This window comes from Saccopteryx bilineata, chromosome 4 (genome assembly GCF_036850765.1).
Source record: "Saccopteryx bilineata isolate mSacBil1 chromosome 4, mSacBil1_pri_phased_curated, whole genome shotgun sequence".
NCBI classification, from domain to species: Eukaryota; Metazoa; Chordata; class Mammalia; order Chiroptera; family Emballonuridae; genus Saccopteryx; species Saccopteryx bilineata.
The window spans coordinates 71611502-71637216 of record NC_089493.1 but is presented as its reverse complement, the minus strand read 5'-3'; the positions used below and the strand labels follow the sequence as shown (position 1 = coordinate 71637216).

The following is a 25715-nucleotide window of genomic DNA, read 5'->3' as shown; positions in this document are numbered from 1 at the left end:
AGGGAGACCTAAGAAAAGATCCTGATCCCAAATAAAATGTTCCCACCCAGGTAACATACAGGGAGATCTACTGTGCACTAACACCTAGGCTTATATCCCCTTTGGGATGTCCTACAAGACCAAGCATTTTTATAGAGTTTCAAAGATCACTCCCATTTTCAGCAATATGTGAACTCCTAGGGGGAAAAGTAAAAATACTTTCTTTTGCATATCGAATTTTCTTTGAAATACCAGCAAAGAATTCATCAGTGAAAGGAACTCAGAGGTGAATTCTGAATGATAACTGTTCTGTTTCATAAACTTCAATTTTTGTTAATTCCTTGAAGTGAGACATGCCTATTTTATATCTTCTCCTTTTCTTTTATCTCACTTTTCTTGGTGGTTTTTCTCCTTCTCCCACCTGAATCAGGGAGTCTCAGGTCTGCTACAGAGCCCAAGTAACTACAACATATAGCATCTCAAACTCTACAAGCTCCAGAGAAGGGGTTCAGGGGCTAGATAAGGGCAGCCTGGAACATATGACTCGGAAGTAAGGAGGCTGATGTTCAGCCCTGGTGTATGGAAACCATCTTCACTGCCTTCAAGCCAAACCACAGACAAGGGCCCTGGGCTAATGTGGCTGGAGTCTCCTGACTTCGAGTCAAACCACTTGTACCATAGGGCACTTTGAACCCTGAATCTCCCATTCAGTCAGCCTCTCCCTCTCCTGAATTGGAACCACTAGACTTTTTCTGTAACCAATCTTGGAAGAAGTATACGTTCTTCACACTCTTACCAAAGCACCTCCCCAGGTTTTGGGCCTTGTCAGTGTTATGGTATGCACAGCCATCTTCACTCTGCCTGAGCTCTAGTCTCCCAGACACTTCCATTTTATTCAGGGCTTAGCTCAAATATCTTCTCAACAAGGCTCTCTCCACCACCAAATTGATAAAAAAAAGACCACCACCCTTGAGCTTCTACAGATAAGCCCAGAGCACAATCAGTCATGCCCACATCATGTACAGACACATCTATAAGGAATAATATCCAGAAACCATGCCAGACACCGTCCCTTGGGTATATACATTAGTCGCCAAGTGAAACTTCATGGCATAAAAAAAAATTAGTCTTTTACCATTTATTAAATAGAAAAACATGGACTTACAAGTTTATAACAATTTAAAAAAATAGATCCTGACAAAAAATAGATCCATGGCTGGGAGGGAAGTGTCATCTACTCCAATTCTTCTGCAGAACAATCTCATGATACATATCAACAGCCTTCAAAATGTTTATATTGTCTGGCCTAGTGATAAACATAAAGTACATTATGCTATGTGAAATAAACCAATCAAAAAAGACAAATACTGTATGATTCCACTTAGATGAGGTACCTAGAGTACCTAGAGTACTTCATAGACATAAAGTAGAATGGTGGATCCCAGGGGTTGGAGGGGGTTGGAAATGGGGAGTTATTATTTAATGAATCCCGAGTTTCAACTTGGGAAGATGAAACAGTTCTGGTCCTCTTGTTAGCTACTTCCTCAACAGGTCTCAGATCCTGTAAGGTCCCATTTCTAGGCATAATTTTCAATACTTTTGGTACCTGGGAAATCAACCATTTCTATGATGGCATCATCTTATTAGTCAGTTTTTATATAAAATGCAGGTACTCTGCCACAAAACGAGAAAATCTTTCACATGATGAGATAAAGCCACTTATCTAAGGTAGGACTATGTTCTACCTTCCAGTAATATAAATAAAAATCCACAGTGATTTTAAAGGCTTGTGTAAAATTTCTGGTGGGAGAAACTCTTGTGACTTTAAAAAACAGTCTTCTTCTTTTGCCTCTGTAACTTGTCTCTGAGCCTACGCAACCTAGCTGGCTCACTGTTTCTACCTCTGTGACTTTCTAAATAAACCTTCTCTTATAAAAATAAATAAAATAAAAAATAGTCCTCAAAGCCCCTCTCATTTTTGTTCTCTTACCTTGTAACTTGAGTTCTCATTCCAAAATCCAGTGACCTCATCGATTGCAGCACCTCAATACAGCCCATGTACTAGAATAAGAAAAAAAAAGAACAGGTAGGGAAAAAAATAGCATGAAAATATCTCTTAGCTTTAGAGTGATTTCCTAGAAAACATCATAAATTAGCTCTGGCTCTCAAGTTCCATTTACACATTCAACCTGCCATTGATGTTTCTGACCATGGCTCAAACTTCAGCTCACTTATGAAACATCAGCTAAAGCCAAAGTATTGATACGATATCAGGAATGCAGGTAAAAAAAACAAATACGAATTCAATGATTCAGACAGCTTGATCTCTGGGGCCAGATCATGTGAATTTGAATCCAGGCCCTGCTACTTATTAGTTATGGAACCTCAGCAAGTTACTCAACATCTCTGCATCTCAGTTGTGTCACTGGGAAAATGGGGATGCAATTAGAATTGTTGTGAGAGTAAATTATTCTATAAAGGTGTCCTCAGAACAGCCTGGTACATATACGTGTTCAAATATTAAAGGAAGTAAAATAAATGTGAGACTAGTAATACAGAAACACTGAATCTGGGGATAAAACAAGCATATACATGCAGATAATATACGATTTAGTAATATAAGATCTTATTTTTTGCAAAATCATATAAGGGAGTTCATGAAAAGACAAAATGTTATGTCCTACTCCAGGAATGGGTAAGTTTAACTTGAACATGAAGTGTTGGGAAAGGAATTGTGGCTTATAAAGCTCAAAGGTGGTTTATATTTAATGTAGTAGCAGTGGGAGCCACGTCAGCCTGCTGGTAAGAGAGTGAGGTGATATGATCAGTCTCTGTGTTTGAGGAGCCTTATGTAAGCAGCAGTATGGGGGGGTTAATAGTGAGGGAATGAGTGAGATGCACCTGCCAAGAGGGAAGTAATGACAGCCCATACCAAAAAGGGATGGTGGCAGTAGGAAGGTGGGGACAGATTCAAGTGGCATCACAGAAATAGAAACTACATTATTCGGTAGTTGATTTGATCTAGAGAATAAGGGAGAAGGATGAGTCAAAGATGACTCAGACGGTTCCAGCCAGGGTAGCAAAGGGAACAGTGATCCCATTAACAGAAACAGGAAAGCCAGGACAGGGGAAGATGAGTTGGATTGGGACCCATTGACTGAAAGACACTGATGGTGTATCCAGGAAATAACAAGCTGGCAATTGAAAATTCAATTCTGGGATGGCGGAGAGAAATAAAGCCTGAAGATGCAGACTTGGGAGTCATCTATATGGCTTTGTCAGGTGAGGTCGTGGGCGTAACTTCTCTTAGCAGAGCAGAGCCTTAGTTGATGAAGAAGAGTGCTTCTCAGAGAATGAGTTCAAAAATATTATGAAAGCCACACGATCTGATTGAAAGTGATCTTTGGCTCCTTGAGAATTATATGCTTCTTGTTTAGTTTTCCTTTGGAAGCAGTCCAGACTTCCCTCTGCTTGGAAATGGGAAAAACACTGTGGGGAGATGGCAGGAGCCAGGGGTTACCTCCACAGATACTTCGTGTAGTATTTCTGAACATATTCTGTAGCTTTATCATCCTAAGAGCAGGTTGGTCCACCAAGGGTTGCCTAGAGCCCGTGGCTGGGAGAGCGTGCTGGCCAAGACAATTACCTGGCCATTTGCAGCCAGATTCCTGTCTGTCACACTCCTCTTAGGGTCTCTAGTATTGACACACACACACACACACAAAAATTGTAATGTGATATTCTGTCCCAATCACACTTAACTTCCCAAGGCTTGAGTACCTCGGGGAAGTAAGTGATGTCTAGACTTCTGTTCAACGAGCCATAGACTTAGTAGGAAAGGGAAGCTAGATTTAGGGGTATGGTAGACAGCCCATCTCAGAGTTGTCATGAAATGAGATTCCAAGGGTCCAAGCCCCAGGGTGGATTGAAAAGATGATTTTCCGAACCTCACTGGCTGCTCCAGCTTTTCCTGCTTTCAGAATTTGCTTCCATTCCAGAATTTACCTTCTGCTTCCCTCTTTCCTGCACCCCTCCTGCGAGAAAGAATGGACTCCCCACCCAGGTTGGGAGACAGGTCTTGGCTACATTTCCAAGTTCCTGTCAGTGCACAGGCGAGTGTCGTTTTCTCCTTCAGCATAAATCTTCAATTTAAGATGAGGTGGCTCAGCCTATCAGGGCACACTTTTTGAAAATGTGACCAAGCACCTATATTTTTCACACTCTGCCGGAGTGATTTTTTAAAAATGAATATCTGAACATGCCCCTCCGCTGCTTAAAATCCCTAGCATTTATTATCAAGACAAACTCAATACTGTACAGCTAGACCCTGTGTTTTCCGGCCCCTGCTTTCCCCTTCAACTCCGTCTGGGTCACTCCTCCTTATACTTTGCAGTCACATGGGCCTTCTTTCTGTTCCTCAAATACACCCAACTCTTTCCAAACACAGGGCCTGTGCACTTGCTGCTCCTCTGCCCCACTGTAAACTCTGCCTAGCTCTTCCCCTGTTGCTCTGTAGGACGGACTCCTCCTCACTCTTCAGGATTTCATTCAAATTATCACTGCCTCGGAAGCTCTCCCTCAACCCCACCCCGTCACCTTTCATCACAGCTCCCATTTGTCACCTTCATGCCACTGACTAGATCATTAGGTTTCCTTATTTTTTTAATTTTTAAATATTTTTTCCACTGATTTGAGAGAGAGAGAGAGAGAGAGAGAGAGGAAAGAAGGGGAGGAGAGAGAGAGAAGCATCAGCTCATTGCTCCACTCAGTTGTTCCATTTAATTGTGAACTCATTGATTGCTTCTTGTACATGTCCTGAGTAGGGATCAAACCCATGACCTTGGTGCTCCAGGGACAACGCTTTATCAACTGAGCCACCCAGCCAGGGCTGTTTTTAAAATTGAATTTATTAGGGTGACACTGGTTTCAGCTGCTCAATTCTACAACACATCTCCGTACACCATATTGTGTGTTCAGCCTTCCACATCAAGTCCCTGTCCATCACCATTTATCCCCTATACCTTCCTCCACCTTTCCCCAGCAATCGCCACACTGTTTTCTGTGTCCATGAGTCCTTTTCTTTCTTTCTTTCTTTCTTTCTTTCTTTCTTTCTTTCTTTCTTTCTTTCTTTCTTTTTTTTCTTTCTCTCTCTCTCTCCCTCCCTCCCTCCCTCCCTCCCTCCCTCCCTCCCTCCCTCCCTTCCTTTCTTTCTTTTCTTTTCTTTCTTCCTTCCCTTTCCCTTCCCCTTCCCCCTTTCCCCTTCCCATCCCTTCCCTTCCCTTCCCTTCCCTTGACCCATGATCTTGGTGCTCCAGGGACAACACTTTATCCACTGAGCCACTAGGCCAGGGCTTCCCTTCCCTTCCCTTCCCTTCCTCCCTCCCTCCCTCCCTCCCTCCCTCCCTCCCTCCCTCCCTCCCTCCCTTCCTTCCTTCCTTCCTTCCTTTCTTCCTTCTCCTCTCTCAATCAATTCCTCCAGCCTCCCCCCCTTGTCCTTCCTTGTTAATTTGCTTGTTACCTATCTTCCTCCCCTTGGCTATAAGCACCATAAGGGTAAGGACCATGATCACCACTGTATTCCCACCACTTAGCACAGTGACTGGGACCCATAAACACTGATGAAAGAATGAATACAGCTTTTATTGCTCAACTCCAATAGCATCTTTAAAATGAGCAGAGGGAAGGAGAAGAGACTGAGGGAGGTGAAGTTATGACCTAGAATAAGTGAGGAGTACAGGAGAACTGAGGACTCAGGATGAGACCCAAGGATTATAGGCCAGGAGGATAACTTTTGGAGGTTTTTGTATTTCCTCTGTTTGTTATTCCTCCATCTGAGTGATTGGCAACAAACAACCTAAAGAGAGAGGGTTTTGTAGTGAAATGAATGGTAGAAGAACAGTGCACTATTCTACAGGTGTTGTGGGGAGAAGCCTTAGATCCCTCTGGGCATTGCTTCTGATTTCCCCCAAACACACCCTTCCCTGAAACCTTGGTTTCATTTTGCATACTTGACTGTCAGCAACAGCACAGGTGACACCTTCTGCCTGCCTCACTATGATAAACTGAACTTTCTGAAGAAGAAATGTGAGTCATGAGATGCCTAATGGGAAGGTTGTCCGAGCGCTACTGAATTCCAGCCCTTTCTCACCACCCCTGCAGGCCTCTCTGAAAGGCTGTGATGATTACAATAATGAGTACATTTTCCCTTTCACCCTGCGCATGGGTGAGGAAGCTGTCCTGAGCAGGGTGAGGATGGAAGGGAATCAATCCCTGATTGTTGCCACAATTACCCCAAATGTCAGAAGGAAGTCAGCCTCCCCATTGACTCGCACAGTCTATTTCACTCAGAGGCCACTGCTGTGAGGAAGCAGGGAGCAAGCAGCACAGAAAAATATAGCCTGACCACACAGTGGCACAGCAGATAAAGCGTCATCCTGGGATGCGGAGGACCCAGGTTTGAAACCCCAAAGTTGCTAGCTTGAGTCCAGGCTCACCAGCTTGAGTGCAGGGTCACTGGCTTGAGCGTGGGACCATGGACATGACCCCATGGTCACTGGCTTGAGCCCAAAGTTCACTGGCTTGAAGCCCAAGGTTGCTGGCTTGAACCCAATGTTACTGACTTAAGCAAGGGGTCACTCACTCTGCTATAGTCCCCTAGTCAAGGTACATATGAGAAAGCAATCAATGAACAACTAAGGTGCCACAACGAAGAATTGATGCTTTTCATCTCTCTCCCTTCCTGTCTGTCTGTCCCAATCTGTCTCTCTCTCTGACTCTCTCTGTCTCTGTCAAAAAAATAATAATAATAATCTATCCACTTCTTTGTTTACGTACCTAATGGCTGCATAGATGGCTAGTGGTTGAAGGTCAAAGTCTGAGGGAGAACTTTAGTTTGTTGACTTAAGTATAAACTAAGGATGACAATACCTCTCATTCATTTATTAAATGCAGATCTCTGTTCTTAAGCAATCCATCCCCAGAAGGATAGGACAACTGTGAAAGAGATTACTTTTCTTTCTCTGAGGTTCGCCACTGTTGTTAATTTCACTTCATAGATGAGGAAATTAAGGCCTATTAAAGGAAAGTGCTGCCTCAATTCCATTTGTTCAGTGAGACTATTTCAGGGTATATCCTAGAGTCTGAAGTCCATTTCTGGGGCTCTGTGTACAAGTCTTTTAAAACAGGAAAATCAAAAAGAAAAGGGGTGAGTGGGACACTTGAAACCATGTCAACACAATAAACTAAAAATAAAAAATAGAAGAGAAGAGGGTCATCCAGCTGGCTCCCATAGACTCTTCTTTGGTCTACCCAGGTGGATAAGAAGGTGACGAGCCTGGGGGCCACCTGGTAAGAACAGGACTGTACTCAGGCTCTTCTGGGGACTGTAGGAGTTGGCTCATAAGAAAGGAGACACTCCCTAATTTCTGGCCATGTGACAAGGCGAGGACACTGAAGACCTTTATTAGAGATGTCTGGGGTGCTGAGAAAGCAGTGGATCCCAGCAGCGCTCAGACAACAGTCTCATTCAGTACCTGACAGACAGCTCCCCTACCTCCCAGCTCACTCTCCCTCATGCCCCCAGGCGGAAAGAATACTTTTGTACTGTGTGAGCTTCAACCACTTGCTCCTGAGAAAAGGTGAACAACCTATTTATTCATGGTCATGTGTATTTTGGGCTTTGCATTCCAAAAAAGAAATTATTGGGGTTTTCAAAGAAAAGGAAAGATAGCTAGCTTATGGGAACTTCACATCTGGACTGTTTTACAGAATAATAGATTCTTCCAACCTTAGTGTGTCAGGATGATGCTCTAACCAATTGAACTACCCAGCCAGGGCAGAATGATATATTTGTTTGTTTGTTTGTTTTTAATTCAGTGAGAATAGAGAAGGCAGAGAGATAGACTCTTGCATGTGCCACAACTGGGATCCACCCAGCAAGTCCACTGGGCGGGGGGTGATGCTCTCTGCCCATCTAGGGCATTGTTTTGTTGGTCAGCAACCAAGCTCTTCTCAGCACCTGAAGTGGAGGCCAAGGAGCCATCCTCAGCACCTGGGGCCAACTCGCTCCAATCGAGCCATGGTCTTGTCTTGTTCTTGATTTTAGGAAAAAATGCTTAATTTTTTCACCATTTAGTATAATATTAGCTGGTGGTTTGTCATATATGGCCTTTATTATGTTGAGGTACTTTCCTTCTATTCCAATTTTATTGAGTGTTTTTAACATAAAGGGATGTTGTATTTTATCAAATGCCCTTTCTGCACCTATTGATAGGCTCATATGATTTTTGTTCTTTGTTTTGTTGATGTAGTGTATTATGTTGATCAATTTCCATATTTTGAACCATCCTTGTGCTCCTGGAATAAATTCCACTTGATCGTGATGTATTATTTTTTTAATGTGTTGTTGTATTCTATTTGCTAGTATTTTGTTTAGAATTTTTGCATCTGTATTCATTAAACATATTGGTCTGTAGTTTTCTTTTTTGTGTTGTCCTTGCCAGGTTTTGGTATGAGGCTTATGTTGGCTTCATAAAATGTATAAGGGAGTATTGCTTTTCCTTCTATTTTTTTTGGAAGACTTTGAGAAGGATAGGTGCAAAATCTTCTTTGAATGTTTGGTAGAATAAACCAATGTAGCCATCTGGTTCTGGACTTTTGTTTTAGGGAAGATTTCGCTAGTTGTTTCTATTTCCTCCCAGCTTATAGCACTATTTAAGTTTTCTACTTCTTCGTGACTCAGTCTAGGAAGATTGTATAGTTCTAGGAATTTATCCATTTTCTCTAGGTTGTTGAATTGGGTGAAATATAATCTTTCATAATATTCTACTATGATCCTTTGTATATCCATGGTGTGTGTGGTAATTTCTCCTCTTTCATTGAGGATTTTGTTTATATGAGTCCTTTTTCTTTTTTCCTTAGTGAGTGTAGCAAGTGGTTTGTCTATTTTATTGGTCTTTTCAAAGAACCAGCTCTTTGTTATATTAATTTTTTTCTATAGTTTTTTCTTCTCTATTTTATTTAGTTCTGCTCTAATTTTTACTATTTCCTTTCTTCTGATTGGGTTGCCTTTGTTTTTCTTTTTCTAGTTTTGTAAGGTATGATGTTGGGTTGTTTACTTAGAATCTCTGTTGTTTCTTGATATAAGCCTGTAATAATAAAAACTTCCCTCTTATTACTGCTTTTGTTGCATCCCCAAAACGTTGATATGTCATGTTGTCATTTTCATTTGTCTGTATATATCTTTTGATCTCTGCTTTTATTTCTTCTTTGACCCAGTCATTTTTTAGAGGTATGTTGTTTAATTTTCACGTTTTTGTGGGATTCTTTACTTCCTTTTTACAGTTGAATTCTAATGTCAAGGCTTATGATCAGAAAATATGCTTTGTATAACTTCAATCTTCCTGAATTTGTTCATGTTAGTTTTGTGGCCCAACATATGGCCTATCCTTGAGAATGTTCCATGCACACTGGAGAAGAATGTATAATCTGACATTTTGGGATGAAATGTCCTATAAGTGTCTATTATTCTACTTGGTCCAGAGTGTCATTTAAGGCAGATAGATATCTCTTTATTGATTTTCTGTTTTTGAATGATCTAGCTAAAGCCATCAATGGTGTGTTGAAATCTCCGAGTGTGATCGTGTTTTTGTCTGCTTCTATTTTTAGATCAGTTAGTAGATGTTTTATATATATTGGTGCTGCCTGGTTCTGTGCATATGTATTAAAAAGTGTTATGTCTTCTAGATGCACTGTCCCCTTTATCATTGTGAAATGTCCATCTCTGTTTCTGGTTAACTTTGTTGTCTTGAAGTCAGCATTGTCAGATCTGAGTATGGCTACACAGGCTTTTCTTTGGATATTATTCACTTGGAGAATCGTTTTTCCAATCTTTCACTTTGAATCTACTTTGTGCTTGCAGCTTAGATGTGTCTCTTCAAGGCAGCAAATAGTTGGGTTTTGCTTTTTGATCCAATTTGCTACTTTGTGCTTCTTTATTGGTGAGTTCAGTTCATTTACATTTACGGTAATTATTGACACTTGAGGATTTCCTATAGCCATTTTATGAGTTTTTTTTCTGGTAGCTCTGGGTCTTGTTTGGTTATTCTTTTTTGTTCCTGTCAGTTGTGTTTGTTTGGTGGTATTCCATACTTCTTTTCCCTATGTCTTCTTTTTTAAGCTGTGTGTTTCAGTGGTGGCTTTTTCATGAGTGGTAACCATTAAGTTAAGAAAAAAATGTTCATATATACAAGAGTCTTTTGTCTTCTGAGTGCTTCTGCATTCCATCCTCCTTTGCTACTGCAGATCTTTATCCTCTCCCCTTTTATGTAATTGTTGTCACAGGTTATCCTTATTTCTATTGTGACCTTGTTGGAGATTTTACTTGTAGTTTTATTTGTTTTGTTCTTTGTATCTGGTCAAATAACCCCCTTGAGTATTTCCTGTAGTGGTAGTTTCCTGATGATAAATACCCTCAGTTTTTGTATGTCTGTAAAATCTTTATTTTGCCTTCATATTTGAAGGATAACTTTAATGGATCTAGTATTCTTGGCTGGTAATTCCTCTCTTTCAGTATTTTGAATGTTTGTGTCCACTCTCTTCTGGCTTGTAGAGTTTCTGCTGAGAAGTCTGATGATAACCTAATGGTCTTTCCTTTAAATGTTATATTTTTCTTTTCCCTAGCTGCCTTCAGGATTCTTTCTTTGTCATTGATTTTTTGACTATTTTATTATGATGTGCCTTGGAGTAGGTCTATTTGGGTTACAGTAATTCAGCGTTCTGTTTGCTTCTTGGATTCAAGGCTCTTACTCTTTCCATAGGCTTGGGAAATTCTCTTCAACTACTTATTTAAATAGGCTCTTCATTCCTTTCTCCCTATCTTCTTCTTCTGATATACCCATTATTCTTAAATTGCTCTTTCCGATGGAGTCAGACAATTCTTGTAGAGTCCTCTCAGTTGTTTTTTTTTTTATTCATGAGTCTCTCTCCTCTTCTCTCTGTAGCATCTCTAGTTGCCTGTCTTCAATATCACTGATTCTTTTCTCTATCAGGCTTGTTCTATTAGCTAAACTTGCTACCTCCATTTGCAATTCATGTATTTAATTCTTCATCCCTGTTTTTAAATTTTCAATCTCCTTGGTGAGGTGTTCTTTTTGTTCATCACTTTGTTTTCTGAGCCCATTAAGTTACCTTTTGGTGTCTTCTCACATCTTGTTGGATATTTTCAGAACTAATTTTGAATTCTCTATCATTTAACTCCATCGTTTCCATGTGATTGAGATTTTCTTTCTGAAGATTTTTTATTTTCTTTCTGAACTATGTCTCTGTCTTGTGTATCCATGGTATTCAATTTCTTCTTCCTTGATGGCATTTGAGAGTGGTATTGTTAAAAACCCTAACAAAAAAAACAGCTAAAAAAAATAAAATAAAATAAAATACAACGAAAAATATAAATATTTAAAAAATTATGACAAGAAAAACCACTGAAAAAAGATCAAGAGCAAACCAAAAAATCAAAAACAAAACACCACAAAAAAATAAGAAAAAAAAATTAAGAAGATGAAATTCAAAAGAGAAAAAGAGATAAGAAAGAATAAAAAGAAAAAAAGAAAAAATAAATTTCAGTTTTGAGAGGTTTCTTTCAGTAGGTGTCACTGTATTACAACTTTTAGCTCTGTGAAGTTCCTGTGGTGTCCTCTGCTCAGATGTTGTTGTTGCAATGAAGTAGGTGGGGCCATAGTCACATTGGTGGGTGGGGCATATTGTGAGGGCTTTATAGCATTGGCCTTACAGCTTCAGCTTTATGGCTTCAACTTTCCAGCTTTACAGCTCTGGCAATGGTGATCTCAGGCTTCTGGGTGCTCCTTCCCACACCTCAACTGAACTGGGGGGCTAGACCTGGAGTACCTCTGTTCTTCAGGAGAGAGAGTGGCTCTGGAAAGTTAGCTGTGGGGTTTGTCTCTGCCACTCTCTGTACTGGGAGGTGAGGGAGGCAGGATCTGGGAGGCTGGGTGCCACACTTTAGCTTTCCCTACTTTTGCCAAGTATGGGCTGTAAGCAGACCATGAGAACACTGGCCATGACCCAGCACTCTGGCCACTTTGGTTTATCTCCCCCTCTGCTCCTCTACCTATGAATTCCTCCAGGCAGAAGGAGATCCAGTTACTCTGAGTCTTCCTCTCCATACTCCTCAGACAAAATCCAGAGAGCCTGAGCTTCCTTCCTCCCCATAGTCCAGCAGAGAAAAAAAACAGTCACTCCAGGTTTGTTTCCTCTCCTCTCCAAAGCCCACCACAAATGTGTTTTATCTACTGGCTCTCTCTCCACCCCATCCCATCATTAATCAACTTGGTGCATGGATCTTTCAGGTGCACCTGTGAGCTCAGCTGGGATTTCTTCACTGTATTATAGTTATTCAATTTGTTGAAATTTCAAGGGGAGAGATCTGGAGTATCTCTCATACCACCATTACACTGAAATCATCTTCAATTTTTTAATGTTTTTATGGGAGTGAGTTTCATCAACTCGAAACATCATATGTTGAGACTGTTATAACCCAAGGACTCCGTGTATTCCCTTCCTTAGAACGTGGCTGCCCTGCACTAGAGTATGGAAGAATATTGTTTAAGAGAAGGTTTAGGCATAATCCCTGCACTTGATGAGACAAGAAAGAATGGCACTGTGAAACAATCAGAACACTGAGAACAACATACAATCAACTATGATATGACAAGGGTCTGACCTTCATGCAATAAATGCTCGCCAATGATGGAGGCTGCCAATGTGGCCCAAAGACACTATAATTTTTTTTTTGCCTCCTTTAAAGAATTTCTAGTCTTCCCAATTTAAAAAAAAAGAGAGAGGGGGGTGAGAATATTCTCTTCACAATCTTGAGACATTGTCTCTACTTTCTTATTCCCCCCCATTGGTTTCAACTTACTACAGTCATTTCTGGCCTCAAAACTCTACTGAAACTACCTGAGCAAACCAATCACCTCCCCACAGTTCACTCTAGTGAACCATTTCTATTCTTGAAATCACCTGGCTAGGCCAGGGCTATTGCCAGCCTCTAGCCACCTTCTTTTTACTCTGAGCCTCTCTCTTTTCTTGGTTTTCTTGAGAGTATTTTCTGGTTTCTCATATTTTCTGACTATTCTATTTCAGTCTCCTTTCTTGAGGCAAAATATCTGCAAATAACATATATGATCAGGGATTTTCATCTAGAATATATTAAGAACTCTTACAACTCAATAATAAAGAGAAGTAACCTAATTTTTAATTGGACAAATGATCTGAATAGACATTTCTGCAAAGAAGGTAGACAGATGGCCAGTAAGCTCATGAAAAACTGCTCGATATTGTTCATCACGAGGGAACTGCACATCAAAATCACAGTAAGATATCAAGTCACACCCGCTGGGGTGCCTATAATTAAAACAACAACAACAAAGGAACAAACTAGCTAGAAATAGCAAGTGTTGGCAAAGATGTAGAGAAACTAGAACCATCATATATTGCTGATAGGAATGTAAAATTGGCAGCTCCTCAAAAAGCACAACTTGGAATTATCATATGAGCCAGCAGTTCTACCTCTAGATATACATCCATGAAAACTGAAAACATAAGCCCACCCAAAATCTTGCACAAAAATGTTCATAGAAGCATTATTTATAACACTCAATAAATAGAAACAACCCAAATATCCATCAACTGATAAGTGGATCAATCAAAAGTGGTATATCATGCCCTGAAATAGTATTTGGTAATAAAGGGAAATGAAGTACTGATATGTTGCTATCACATGGATGAACCCTGAAAATACTCTTCTAAGGGAAAGAAGTCAATCATAAAACACCACATACTGTAAGATTTCCATTTATATGAAATGTCCAGAATCAACAAATCTACAGAACTAGAAAGGAGAGCTGGAAGGTTGAGGATATGGGATATGACTGCTAAAGAGTTCGGGATTATTTTGAGGGTTGATGAAAGTGTTCTAATACGGTGATGACTGCACAACTCTGTGAATATACTAAAAGCCATTAAATTGTGCACTTTTATTGGTAAATTTTACAGCATGTGAATTATATCTCAGTAGAACTATTACCAAAGAACTATGACTACAACAGGGCACACAAACAGTATCTGCAGGCAGTATGTGGCCCTGATACAAACTAGTCAGGAAATACGTGTGAATGGATAAATGACGAATAAATGAATGAGGCATCAGAAACCACTACCGTTGTTTGAAATATTCAGCACCCTGGAGACAGAGTTCATTGCTCTTCCTTTGGGCTCCCAGAGCATCTTGGTCATACCCCAAGGTTGCACTCACCCGGTGGTGCTGCAATTTATCTGTTTAAATGACTACGCCTACTGCTGGGCTGTGGGCCCCTCAAGGGCAGAGAGTGAGTCTTAGTCATCATTATCCCTGGCACCTCTTACAGGGCAATAAATGATTTATTTGAATAAAGTAGCCTAGAAATGATGTTCAGGAAGTCTCAGAATAACCTGCATCCTAACTGGACCATCTGTAATGTGTTCCTTCTTAAAGAGATATATTGCCAGTTAATACTACCCTGAGGTTGAGTTGGTCAAAGCCGTCTTTGTGGCAGGTTTGAGTCGGAATGTGCATTGTGTGGGAAGGGAATGGAAAATCCTTCCCCTTTTGGTGCAGCAAATGTAATGAAAACATGGGTGGGCTGACAGTGGGGATGAGGAACCCCACCTCTGGGATGGGAGCTATATGAGAGCAAGTTTACAGGGACTTCAGTGAGACAAACAGAAATACAGGCCTCAGTGGAAGAGGCACGGGCAGTCTTGCCAAACACTTTCTTAGAGTGACTTTATAGCACCTTTGAAACTTCCCATCCAAGATCCCTGGGCTGCTGACACCTCTTTCTCTACTATTCTCTGCCACTGATGTTTCCCTTCAGAGCACTCACGGCTGACAGTACTGTGGATATGTATGACCTCCACTAGAAGGTCAGTAGCAGAGAGCTGGACTGTTCCATCCCCAACACCTAGAACACTGTGTGGCACATAGGAGCTTCTTAAAATAAAACTTGGTTGATTGAATTGAACACATTTTGGTTTTTTTTTTTTAATCCAAACATCTACTCTCTTGAAATCTCCTTCTTCTGCTCCACGTTCAAAAACCTGAAAATCTCGATCTGTTTGTTCATTCATATTTTAGGTCTTGGCAACCAGGCAATTGCAACCCTCTGAGTCCTTAATGCTCACAAAGATGAAATTTTCTCAAAGTAAGTTGAGTGTTCTACTTGTTCTTCCAAAAGCAAGGTGTCCCTCTTCAGGGTTCCTGACCAAGCCAAAGCAGGGCTGTGAAGGGAGCAAAGCCTGTCGCTCTGGCCCAAACCCTCCCTTGGTACACTTTCCCTGCTAGGTAGACACCTTCTCCACAGCAAAGGGAGACAGCACCCATTTTTTAAAAGTCCATCCCCAGTTCCTTTAAGGCAAGCGGAACAGATAACATCTAACTAGGATCTCCTGGGCAACTTTAGAATTAAATAAGGGAAGTTTTATTTTTAGGGGGGGGTTGCTTTTTGTTTTGTTTCGTTTTGTTTTGGGCTAGCACAAATTTTATTTCTTAACTAAATTTATGGGGTGATAATGGTTAATATAATTATATAGGTTTCAGATGTACAATTCTATAGCACATCATCTGTGTTTATATTGTGTGTTCACCATTCCAAGTCAAGTCTCCTTCCATCACCAGTTATTCCCCATTAAGGGAAGTTTTAAGTTGACTCAGAAGAAAAGTTTCTCTTTGACAGTGGACAACCCAGGACCCTCTAAAAAAAGTGTGTTGAGTACCAGAAATCTAGATATACAACAAAGATCTTGGTCTGTTTGACACTTTGGTGACACTAATATACTAAAATACAGGTTGTATACAAGTATCAAAAAAACCCTTCTAATTCAGCTGAAAAAAAAAAGGCACTGGTTGTATGTGGGCATGGAAAATATGACAACCATCTGCGTCACATGAGGCGGCCATGTGGTTGTGTCTCATACCAACAGTCCTACTCCCATTGAAAATCCCTTATACATGGGGAATTTTTTGAACTGAGAGAGGTTTCATCTCTGCCTACAGACCTAACCACAGACATAGTCACTCAGAGGGAGGTCATTCCTGTGGCGGAAAGCACCCTAAAAGCATTTGGAAGGCAATGATCTCTCCTAGAAATGACTTTACCCCTTGTGTTGGGAGACACGTGGCTCTTTCTATTGCTGGGCACAGTCAGAAAAGGAACCCTCTGTGATCATGTGGTTTTGTACAAACAGAGAATGCCACTCTGTCTAATGAGTGTTACAACAGTGAAACTGTAACAAAACCTGAACAGGAGTGTGATGCTCCTCTTACAGATGGGAAAACTGACTCTCAGACATGCAGTGGCCTATTCAAGGGCCATAGGCCTGGTTAATGGAGAAGAACCCAGATGTTTTGATGCTTACAGCTGTGCTATTCCATGTCATCACATTGACCTGGAGAAGTTTTCCACCTAGGGGAGATGCCCCGTCCTGCCTCTATGAGAAATACAAGGTAGTACAAAGTGATGTAAAACACTGGCTTAACAGACTCAAGTGTGCTTCGTCCTATCTGTGAGACATCTGCTGACAGAATCCCCCCACAGGACCTGGGTCAGGAAGGAGAAATTTCCCTACGATGCTTGCCCCCTGCAGCGCCCCATGCATGATGATGGGTAGGGTTGGTGAAGATATTTAAAATGAAAATGAATTCAGGAAACTAAATACTACTGTTTTGTATTTCTCTTCCACCCATCTACCCATCCAAACAGTTTCTCTCTCTCACTCTCATTTGCTTGCTCTCTCTATCTCTCCATATATAAGAATATTTTTCTTCTATAAAGATAAGAAAAAGAGGTCCTGGCCAGTTGGCTCAGCGGTAGAGCGTTGGACTGGCATGTGGAAGTCCTGGGTTCTATTCCTAGTCAGGGCACACAGGAGAAGTGCCCATCTGCTTCTCCACCCCTCCCCCTCTCCTTCCACTCTGTCTCTCTCTTCCCCTCCCACAGCCAAGGCTCCACTGGAGCAAAGTTGGCCGGGGTACTGAGGACGGCTCCATGGCCTCTGCCTCAGGCGCTAGAATGGCTCCAGCCGCAACAGAGCAACGCCCCAGATGGGCAGAGCATTGTCCCCTGGTGGGCATGCCAGGTGGATCCCAGTGGGGCACATGCGGGAGTCTTTCTGACTCACTCCCGGCTTCTAACTTCAGAAAAATACAAAATAAATAAATAAAAGAAATGAAAAGAAAAGAAAAAGAAGAGTGGTAAAGCATGGCATCTTCTACAGGTGGTAGATACTCTATATTCTATAATAACTGCAAGTGACTTAAGAATGATTACTGACTGCATCAACCACCTAAGACAGTAAGTACTGCAATCACCTCGACATTATGTTCATTACCTTTTGTGCTCTCAAAAAACAGGAATTAAATGGTACAAAGATGAATTCTCCTTGACCAAGTGTGCTTTTTGCAGAAACTCCTTGGGGGCCTTGTATCTTACATTTAATTTCAATGCTCAATTTCAAAAGCCACAGCCAATAGCTTTAAGCTAAGTCCTTCGTGGTGAGTGGTAAGTGTTGACACTGTGTCCCAGCTTACTAAGAAACTTTTTTTTTTAATTTTCAATTATAGTTTTTTTAATCTTATTTTTATTTATTTAAATGCAGTGACATTGATAAATCAGGGTACATATGTTCCGAGAAAACATCTCCAGATTATTTTGACATTTGATTATGTTGCATACCCCTCACCCAAAGTCAAATTGTCTTCCCTCACCTTCTATCTGGTTTTCTTTGTGCCCCGCCCCTCCCCTCCCCCCACCCCCCCTCTCTCCTTCCTTGCTCCCTCCCCAACCCCCACCCTACCCCCTGTTACCATCACAATAAGAACAGAATAAATAAAAAAAAAAGAAACTTTTAAGAGACTTTTATCCCTGTGTAAGCATAATCCTAGGAGACCAGGATTGCTGTTTTCTGTTGTTCTTAGAGAAAGTCACTAACTCGGTGGGGACTGGCTTCCCATGATGAAAGTGAGAATTGGAAGACTGGCCCTACTCAGATTAAGCAGCTTTTGTAATAGCAATTGACTACTCTCTCCTGATAGACCCAGTGAAATACCAGGTTGCGTCAAAGCACTAATGCATTCAGAGGAGCAGAATGCTTAACAAAGCTGCTCAAAGAAAAAAATAACTGAGTAATTGATCCCAACAGTCATTTTAACTGGAGACCTAGGGTGAAAAAGGCAAGCTTATCTTATTCCCTGGAAGGCCCTCATTCTTTCATGCACTTTATTGTTCTCTTTTGTTTTCATGTATACACTTTCCCAACTCTTCTTTAATGTAATACAACATGGGCATTATTACTTCTGTTCCACAAATACTTCCAATGTTTTGTCTTCCCAGCACTTAGTAGGACTACATTTCTACTGCCCCTTTGAGGTTGAGTGTGAAATCCACTGGGACCATCACACTAGGAGTGATTTTTCACATTTCCTTTCTCTTGCAACTAGGAAGCACAGAGACAGAGCCTCCTTGGACCCAGTCCTGAGGGAGAATGACACAGATTAGAGTCTCCGAGCCAATTTGCTGTGGACACATGGCATAAGCAGGAAATAAAACATTTTTGTCTAAGCCACCAAGATGTTGGGTTTTCTTATGAACATAGGAGGACCTAGTTTATCCTGACTGATACAGTACCCATGAAAGGGAAGAAGGACCATGCCACAGTCTAGGAGCATGGGTTCTGAGAGGCGGGCATGGGTTTGAACCTCAGCTCTGCATGCACTAGCTGTGAGACCTTAGGTGAACAACTTTGCACCTCAAGACCTCAGTTTCTTCACCTACAAAATAGGGACAATAACTTATCTGCTTCATAGGGTTATTATGAGGCTCAAATAAGGTAACACGTGTATGGTGCTGAGCACAGTGACTGGCATGTGGAAAGGGCTCAGCAGATGGCAATGACTTTTCTGGGATGACAGTGTTCTTCCCGATCCTCTTCAGTTTCACCTGTCTCCTAGTTTGAGGAGTTGATAGATAAGCCTCAATCAATAGCACTCTTGATAGCAGTATGATCAACGTTGGGATGCAAGGTTCTATGAGAGTGTACAGGAGGCTCTCCAACCCAGCCTCTGGGAAGCAGTGAAGGTTTTTTAGAAGAAGGAATGCTGCTGGGAGTCAAGAGGGCAACTAAGAAGAGATTGGGGGAGGGTGTTTACAGGCAATGACCACAACATGTGCAAGAGGTAAGGGCAAGAATAAGGGATGCTCCAGAAATATGACCGGAGTCCAGAGGCATGGCCGGGGTTATAGTTAGGGGCTCCAGTACATTAGTCAACTAGTTAATGTCTACCTGCACAGTTCAATGGCCTCTTGGAAAGTCAGAAGTTGGATCCCATTTACTTTGTATCCTTAGAGTATGGTACAGTATGTGGCACACAGTAGGCTCTCAAAAATATTTACAGAATGTCAGATAACTATAACCACATTTCAGTCCTCCTAAGCTTAGAGATGATGCCAATTTCTCTTCATTTTACCATAAGTTTCCAAACAACACTTCCACCCAGCCCACTTCTCAGACCCAAATAAATACAGGCTAAAAATATAGCCCCGGTCATGAATCATAAATGAGATGGAAAAGCGGTGACTCATAGAAGTTAATCTGCTTCCCAAGAGAGTGTTGTTGAACGTCCTTTGCTCTGAAAGGTAAGGCAAAATGCCAGCCCCATTGCTGCGCAGATAAAGCTAAGCTATTCCCAGGCCTGCCATTGGGTACCCACCTGGTATTCCAAGGCTCCCATCCAGGGGGGCCAAGGGGAAGCAGCCCTGTGCACCCCCACAAAGGCTAACAAGAATGCCCTGGGTGTTTGCTCAAGAACATGGCATAGGGCCCTGCCTACTGTCTCAGTGGTCCAACATATCCACCCTATTGTTGACTATGGCCCTAATTTGGTTACTTCTGTAGTCAAGGCAACACCTTTGCAAGATGGCTTAGCAGATGACTTATCAATTTTATTTTATATCCTTGACTAATTAAGTTGGAAACATAATCTAATCTAATAGTTATGGTGTGTGTATGGTTTCTCCGGCCAACCCATAATACAATTAAAATTACAACTAAAATGCAATCCTACATCTTTGGGTTTTTATGAACTTATTTCTCAATTCTGAGCTCCTCAAAAATATTAAATAAAGTATACCCCTCACCCCAAAATAACACAATTCTGACTCAGCCTTGAATACCTAGAGTTTGGGGTTGGGCTAGGACCTAGAGTTTATGGTTGATTCAAACACATACTGGAGAGACAGTATGCACCACAAATGCAGGCACGTGCAAGTGCTGCCACAAAGGAGACAAACTTCAGCAGCTCCATCAACTTGTCGCTTCTATTCCCTTTTCTCCACCCAGCATGTCTCTACCCACCCCACTTTAGAAATTCAAATATCCTTAAATTTCTGTTCTACCTCGGCTTATCAAATTAAATCCTGCCTTCTGAGAATAATCTGAAATTTTGGGTAGCAGTATATATAATTAACTTACTCTTAAAAACTGGATACCATTTAATTGTCACTGAAAAAGACCAATTGGAAAAGGGCAACATTTTTGTCATCAGTTACCACGTTTAGTCACACATTACGTCCCAGGAGAAGCATCTGTATGATGGTGGTTTCAATCTTCCCGGCTCTCTATGACTGTAACTATGCCCACTGTGTGGTCACATCTGGAGGTCATGGTGGCCAAAGAACCTCATTCACATCACCTCCCTTCAAATCACAGCACTGACATTTTCCATGAATGGTCAGCTGTTCTATTATGCTGAAACCACAACTCACATTAGTCAGTCTCCCACATGGTGATAAACTGCTGAATAATGTCATACTGGTTTTCAGCCTTTATGACTTCTCTGAAAGAATCAGCCAATGATTTTCCTTTGCAGAATTTCAGCCCAAATGTTAATCATCTCTCATTACACTTCTTTTTACATGAAACACAAGAGTTTTCTGTAGATCAAGTCAGTGAATTCTGACTCCTGATAATATGACTTAAAAGGATACCAGAGCTTGAAGATTATTCATTTCAACCCCTCTACTTTTCACGGATTAAAAATATCAAGTGGCTGATCTAACATCACTCAGCATTTAAAGGGCATGCAGAATAGAGCCCACTAAAGACACAAAACAGAAGTCAGAAATGTACAAGGAGAACCGGAAGAGTATGATGTGGTGGAAGTCCAGGGCACACAGAGCTTCCTGGAAGAACAGGTTGTTGACTGAATTGAGGGCAGCAGAGAGGACCAATATGCTGAGGAGCTAGAATGTCCACTGGAACCTGGAAACTGCTGGCTTTAACTGTTGGTGTTAGGATAGCAATCACAGTCCAGTACAGAGTAGAAGACAGAGAGCAGGAGATTGAGTGTGCTATAGCGGTTAGGAAGTAAACCAGCAAGCATACTGCTTTTGTTTTTGTTTTTGTTTTCTTCTGAGAAAATTTCTATTTTAACAAAAGAGGAAAAACAAACCAAGGGGAAGAGGCTATTTTAAGGATGAAACAGACTTGCTTATGCTCATAGGAGAGAAAGGTTGACAATGACAGGAGGGGGAAATAACGGAGAGATCACAGTCCCTCGGGAGGCAAAAGTGGACACTATCCGTGAAATGTGTAAGACCTGATTCGAAGCAATTATTTTGATCATGAGTCAGTTTCTCCCAAGTGCCCAAATCAACTAGCCTTCCATGTTGAAAGAAACATTTGCTCTTTTCATATGTCTGGATACTATTTGGGGATTCTTAAATATTCTTACAAATAATCAGTTTATATATGTAGAAACATTACGGTAAATAGCAGCAAAATCCTATGACTTCAGTAAACCACAGGGTTGCTTCAGAATTAAATTGCAGAGGCATGATGATCAGAGCTAGAAAGAAGTGACCTGCTAGTCAATATTTAAAAACAAAACCCTAGACTCACAAAACCTTTGCAGTGGAAAAGCCTATCTTCCCCAATCATTTATTTCTGTAGCATTTAAGGGATTTCAACAATTCACGCAACGTTACAAAGCTCTAAACAAGTACAGTATAGAAAACTGCTGACCTGTTTCCTCTATTACAGACATCAAGTTCTCCACCAATTCAAATTCAGATTTGTGAGTCAAACTCAAATGATGCCTGTAGATTAAAGTGACACCTTCAGAAAACAACTTGAATAGAAATCAGGTTTAAATTGCTTATTTTGTGGCTTGCACTCTTTTTTCAAAATCTCAGCATATTTAGCTGACCAGAAAGAAAAGAGTACGAGGAAGATTGCCTAGGCATTTCAAAGCCCATTTGCATGAGGCAGATTATTAGTACTCTTGGTTATTACACTAAGTAATGACTTTCTACAAGGATATATAGTTCAATGTAAGCAATCAAAAAGATAGCAATGTGAAGAAAGATTCTAGAAGTAGGAAGGGGTCCATTGGTGGTAATAGCTAATAATGGGAGTCTAGTTAAGTTTGAGATTTTCATGGAAATCAATAAGCTTCTTTTCTTTCCCAGCCGCTGTCTATACTCTGAACTTCCAACAATCACCATGAGTACCCCTGACCAGCGGAATTAATTGAGTACACAAATGGAAACCAAGAATAGGTGACACCAAGCAGATGTCTCTAGACCAGCCATTCCCATCACACTTAAAGAATGTTTCTTAGGCCCTGGCTGGTTGGCTCAGTGGTAGAGCGTTGGCCTGGCATGCAGGAATCCTGGGTTCGATTCCTGGCCAGGGCACACAGGAGAAGTGCCCATCTGCTTCTCCGCCCCTCCCACTCTCCTTCCTCTCTGTCTCTCTCTTCCCCTCCCACAGCCAAGGCTCCATTGGAGCAAAGTTGGCCCTGGCACTGAGGATGGCTCCATGGCCTCTGCCTCAGGCACTAGAATGGCTCTGGTTGCAACAGAGCGATGCCCCAGATGGGCAGAGCATCGCCCCCTGGTGGGCATGCCGGGTGGATCCCCGTGGGGCGCATGAGGGAGTCTGTCTGACTGCCTCCCCATTTCCAACTTCAGAAAAATAAAAAATAAAAAAAAAAATGTCTCTGTGCATAGCATCACTTCTTTTAACATCCTTCCTTAACCCCCCCCTCCCCCCCCCCCCCCCCCCCCGTATTCCTCCGAAGCTGGAAACGGGGACAGTCAGACTCCTGCATGCGCCCAACCGGGATCCACCCGGCACGCCCACCAGGGGGCGACGCTCTGCCCCTCCGGGGCGTCGCTCTCTCGCGACCAGAGTCACTCCAGCGCCCGACCGGGGTAGAGGCCAAGGAGCCATCCCCAGCGCCCGGGCCATCCTTGCTCCAATGGAGCCTCACCGCGGGAGGGGAAGAGAGAGACAGAGAGGAAGGAGATGGGGAGGGGTGGAGAAGCAGATGGGCGCTTCTCCTGTGTGCCCTGGCCGGGAATTGAACCCGGGACTTCTGCACGCCAGGCTGACGCTCTACCACTGAGCCAACCGGCCAGGGCCCTTAATTTTTTTTAATTTTTTTTTACTTTTATTAATTTTTAGAGAGGAGAGAGAATGAGAGAGAGAGAGAAGGGGGAGGGAGGAGCAGGAAGCATCAACTCCCATATGTGCCCTGACCAGGCAAGCTCAGGGTTTTGAACCGGCGACCTCAGCATTCCAGATCGACGCTTTATCCACTGAGCCACCACAGGTCAGGTCTTAACATCCTTCCTAAATTCCATATCCTCCAGACAGTCCTTGAATCCTCCCACTGAGGAAATGATATGGACAATTCAATCATCGCCAGAAATCATTTTTTTCAACAATATAAGCTTACAGACTTTGAAGTGGTCCAGGAACGGACTGCTGTAAAGCTCTGCACAGCTCCGGGTGTAACACTTTGTGGTGACCTGCCTTCGTCTTGTCCATCTTAAACCGTGAGCTTCTAATGAGGTCAGGGCAGAGACTCTGTGTTACCCAACTATATATCCTTTCCCTATTTTACCTTTCCTCCTTACTAACAGAAGCACCAATGTACCTAGCTTTAAAACTGCCATTTCCCAGCTTCCCTTGAAGCCAGACCAATGAGATGTAAAAGAACAGCCTGAGTTCAAGGAAAGCTACTTAGAAGGGCTGAATCAACCTTCAGATGCACCTTTTTCTGTCCTTGCCCTTACTTGTTGTTGCCTGGAAAACGGACGTGATGGGGGATGCTCTGGCGGTCCTGCTGCAATCTTGAGTGAGTCTAAGGATGGAAGCCATGTGTTAAGGACGGCCAAACAAAAAGATGGAAGGAGCCTGGATCATTGATGACAGTGGGACTACTGTGTAGCTCTGGCCAACCTACCTATAGACTTCTTTTACATGAGCCAAAAAGTAAATCTTCCAATTATTTGAGTCTTTGTAAAAAACCTAATCTGAGTGATACTGAGGCCTTTTAGCCAAGTATGCAGATGGCAGTCAAGGAGTCAGGGCTCCTCCATGGTTTTCTTCCTCCCAATGAGAGTTTTGTGAAAAGATTTGGGACCAGAATCAGTTCAGTTGTCCTTAAATTGATTTTCTTATATAACAGCAAAAGTAACATTTTTAAATGTTTTTATTTATTGATTATAGAGAGATAGGAAAGGAGAGCAAAAAAAAAAAAACAACATCAATCTGTTGTTCCACCCACCCACCCATGCATTCATTGGTTGACTCTTGTATGTGCCCTGACTAGGGATTGAACCAGCAACCCTGGCACACTGGAAAAATGTTTCAATCAACTGAGCTACCTGACAAGTCACATTTTAAAAGTAATAATCCCTATTACCCGAAAGTAGAGACTATACAATAACACCTTCTTCGGAGGTCTCATACTTGACAACCTCAAGTGTCCTAAACATGACCGAGAATACAGAAGTAACTGCCCAAATAGATTTATTAAATTAAGGCAACACTAAAGTTTATGCTTACTGACCAAAAGTAATCAGAAAAAGTATATAAATATAGACATATACATTTTAAAAGCTCACCTATTTGAGGACTCAGTGTTCAAAAGCAACTAAGACATCACACTCAGTAGCTTCTGAGAGTTTGCCCTGGGTCCCACCCAGCACAGCTCCATGACTGTTAGAATAAAAGCTCCCTTCTAATCTGTATCCACTCACAGGTGGTTCTTAAAGCCAAGAAAGTTAGAAATACATGTCCATACAAAAAATGTATATGTTAATGTTCATAGCAACATTATTTATAAAAACCAAAAAGTGTAAATAACCCAAGTGTCTATCAACTGATGAATGGATCAACAAAATGTGGTCTATATACACAATGGAATACTATTCCACCATAAAAATAAATGAAGGACTGATACATGCTACAACATGAATAAAATTTGAAAGTATTATGTTAAGTAAGAAAAGCCAGACATAAAGGAAAACATATTATATAATTCCATTTATATAAAATGTCTTAAATAGGTGAATCCATACAGACAGAAAGTTGAGCCTATGTACTCTTATTGATCAATGTCACCCTGTTAAATTTAATTTTTTTTAAAAAGAAAGAAAGTTAATTAGCGGCTGCTAGGGCCTGGAAGTGGGGGTCATAGAGAGTGACTGCTAATAGGTACATGGCTTTTTTCCGGAGTGATGAAAATGTTCTAAAATTAAATTGTAGTTATGGCTGCACTATTCTAAGAATATTAAAACAACTAAATTATACATTTAAAGGGTGAATTTCCC

General features: G+C 41.5%; 1 protein-coding gene across 1 annotated transcript in view; it reads right to left on the bottom strand.

The window, feature by feature from the left end:
• SHC4 (SHC adaptor protein 4) overlaps positions 1 to 25715 on the bottom strand; it is a 139240-nt gene that overhangs the window by 89272 nt on the left and 24253 nt on the right. Inside the window, exon 2 of the mRNA XM_066276470.1 lies at positions 1970 to 2040. Coding sequence (XP_066132567.1) covers positions 1970 to 2040 — 71 coding nt within the window. The remainder of the gene's footprint in view (positions 1 to 1969; positions 2041 to 25715) is intronic.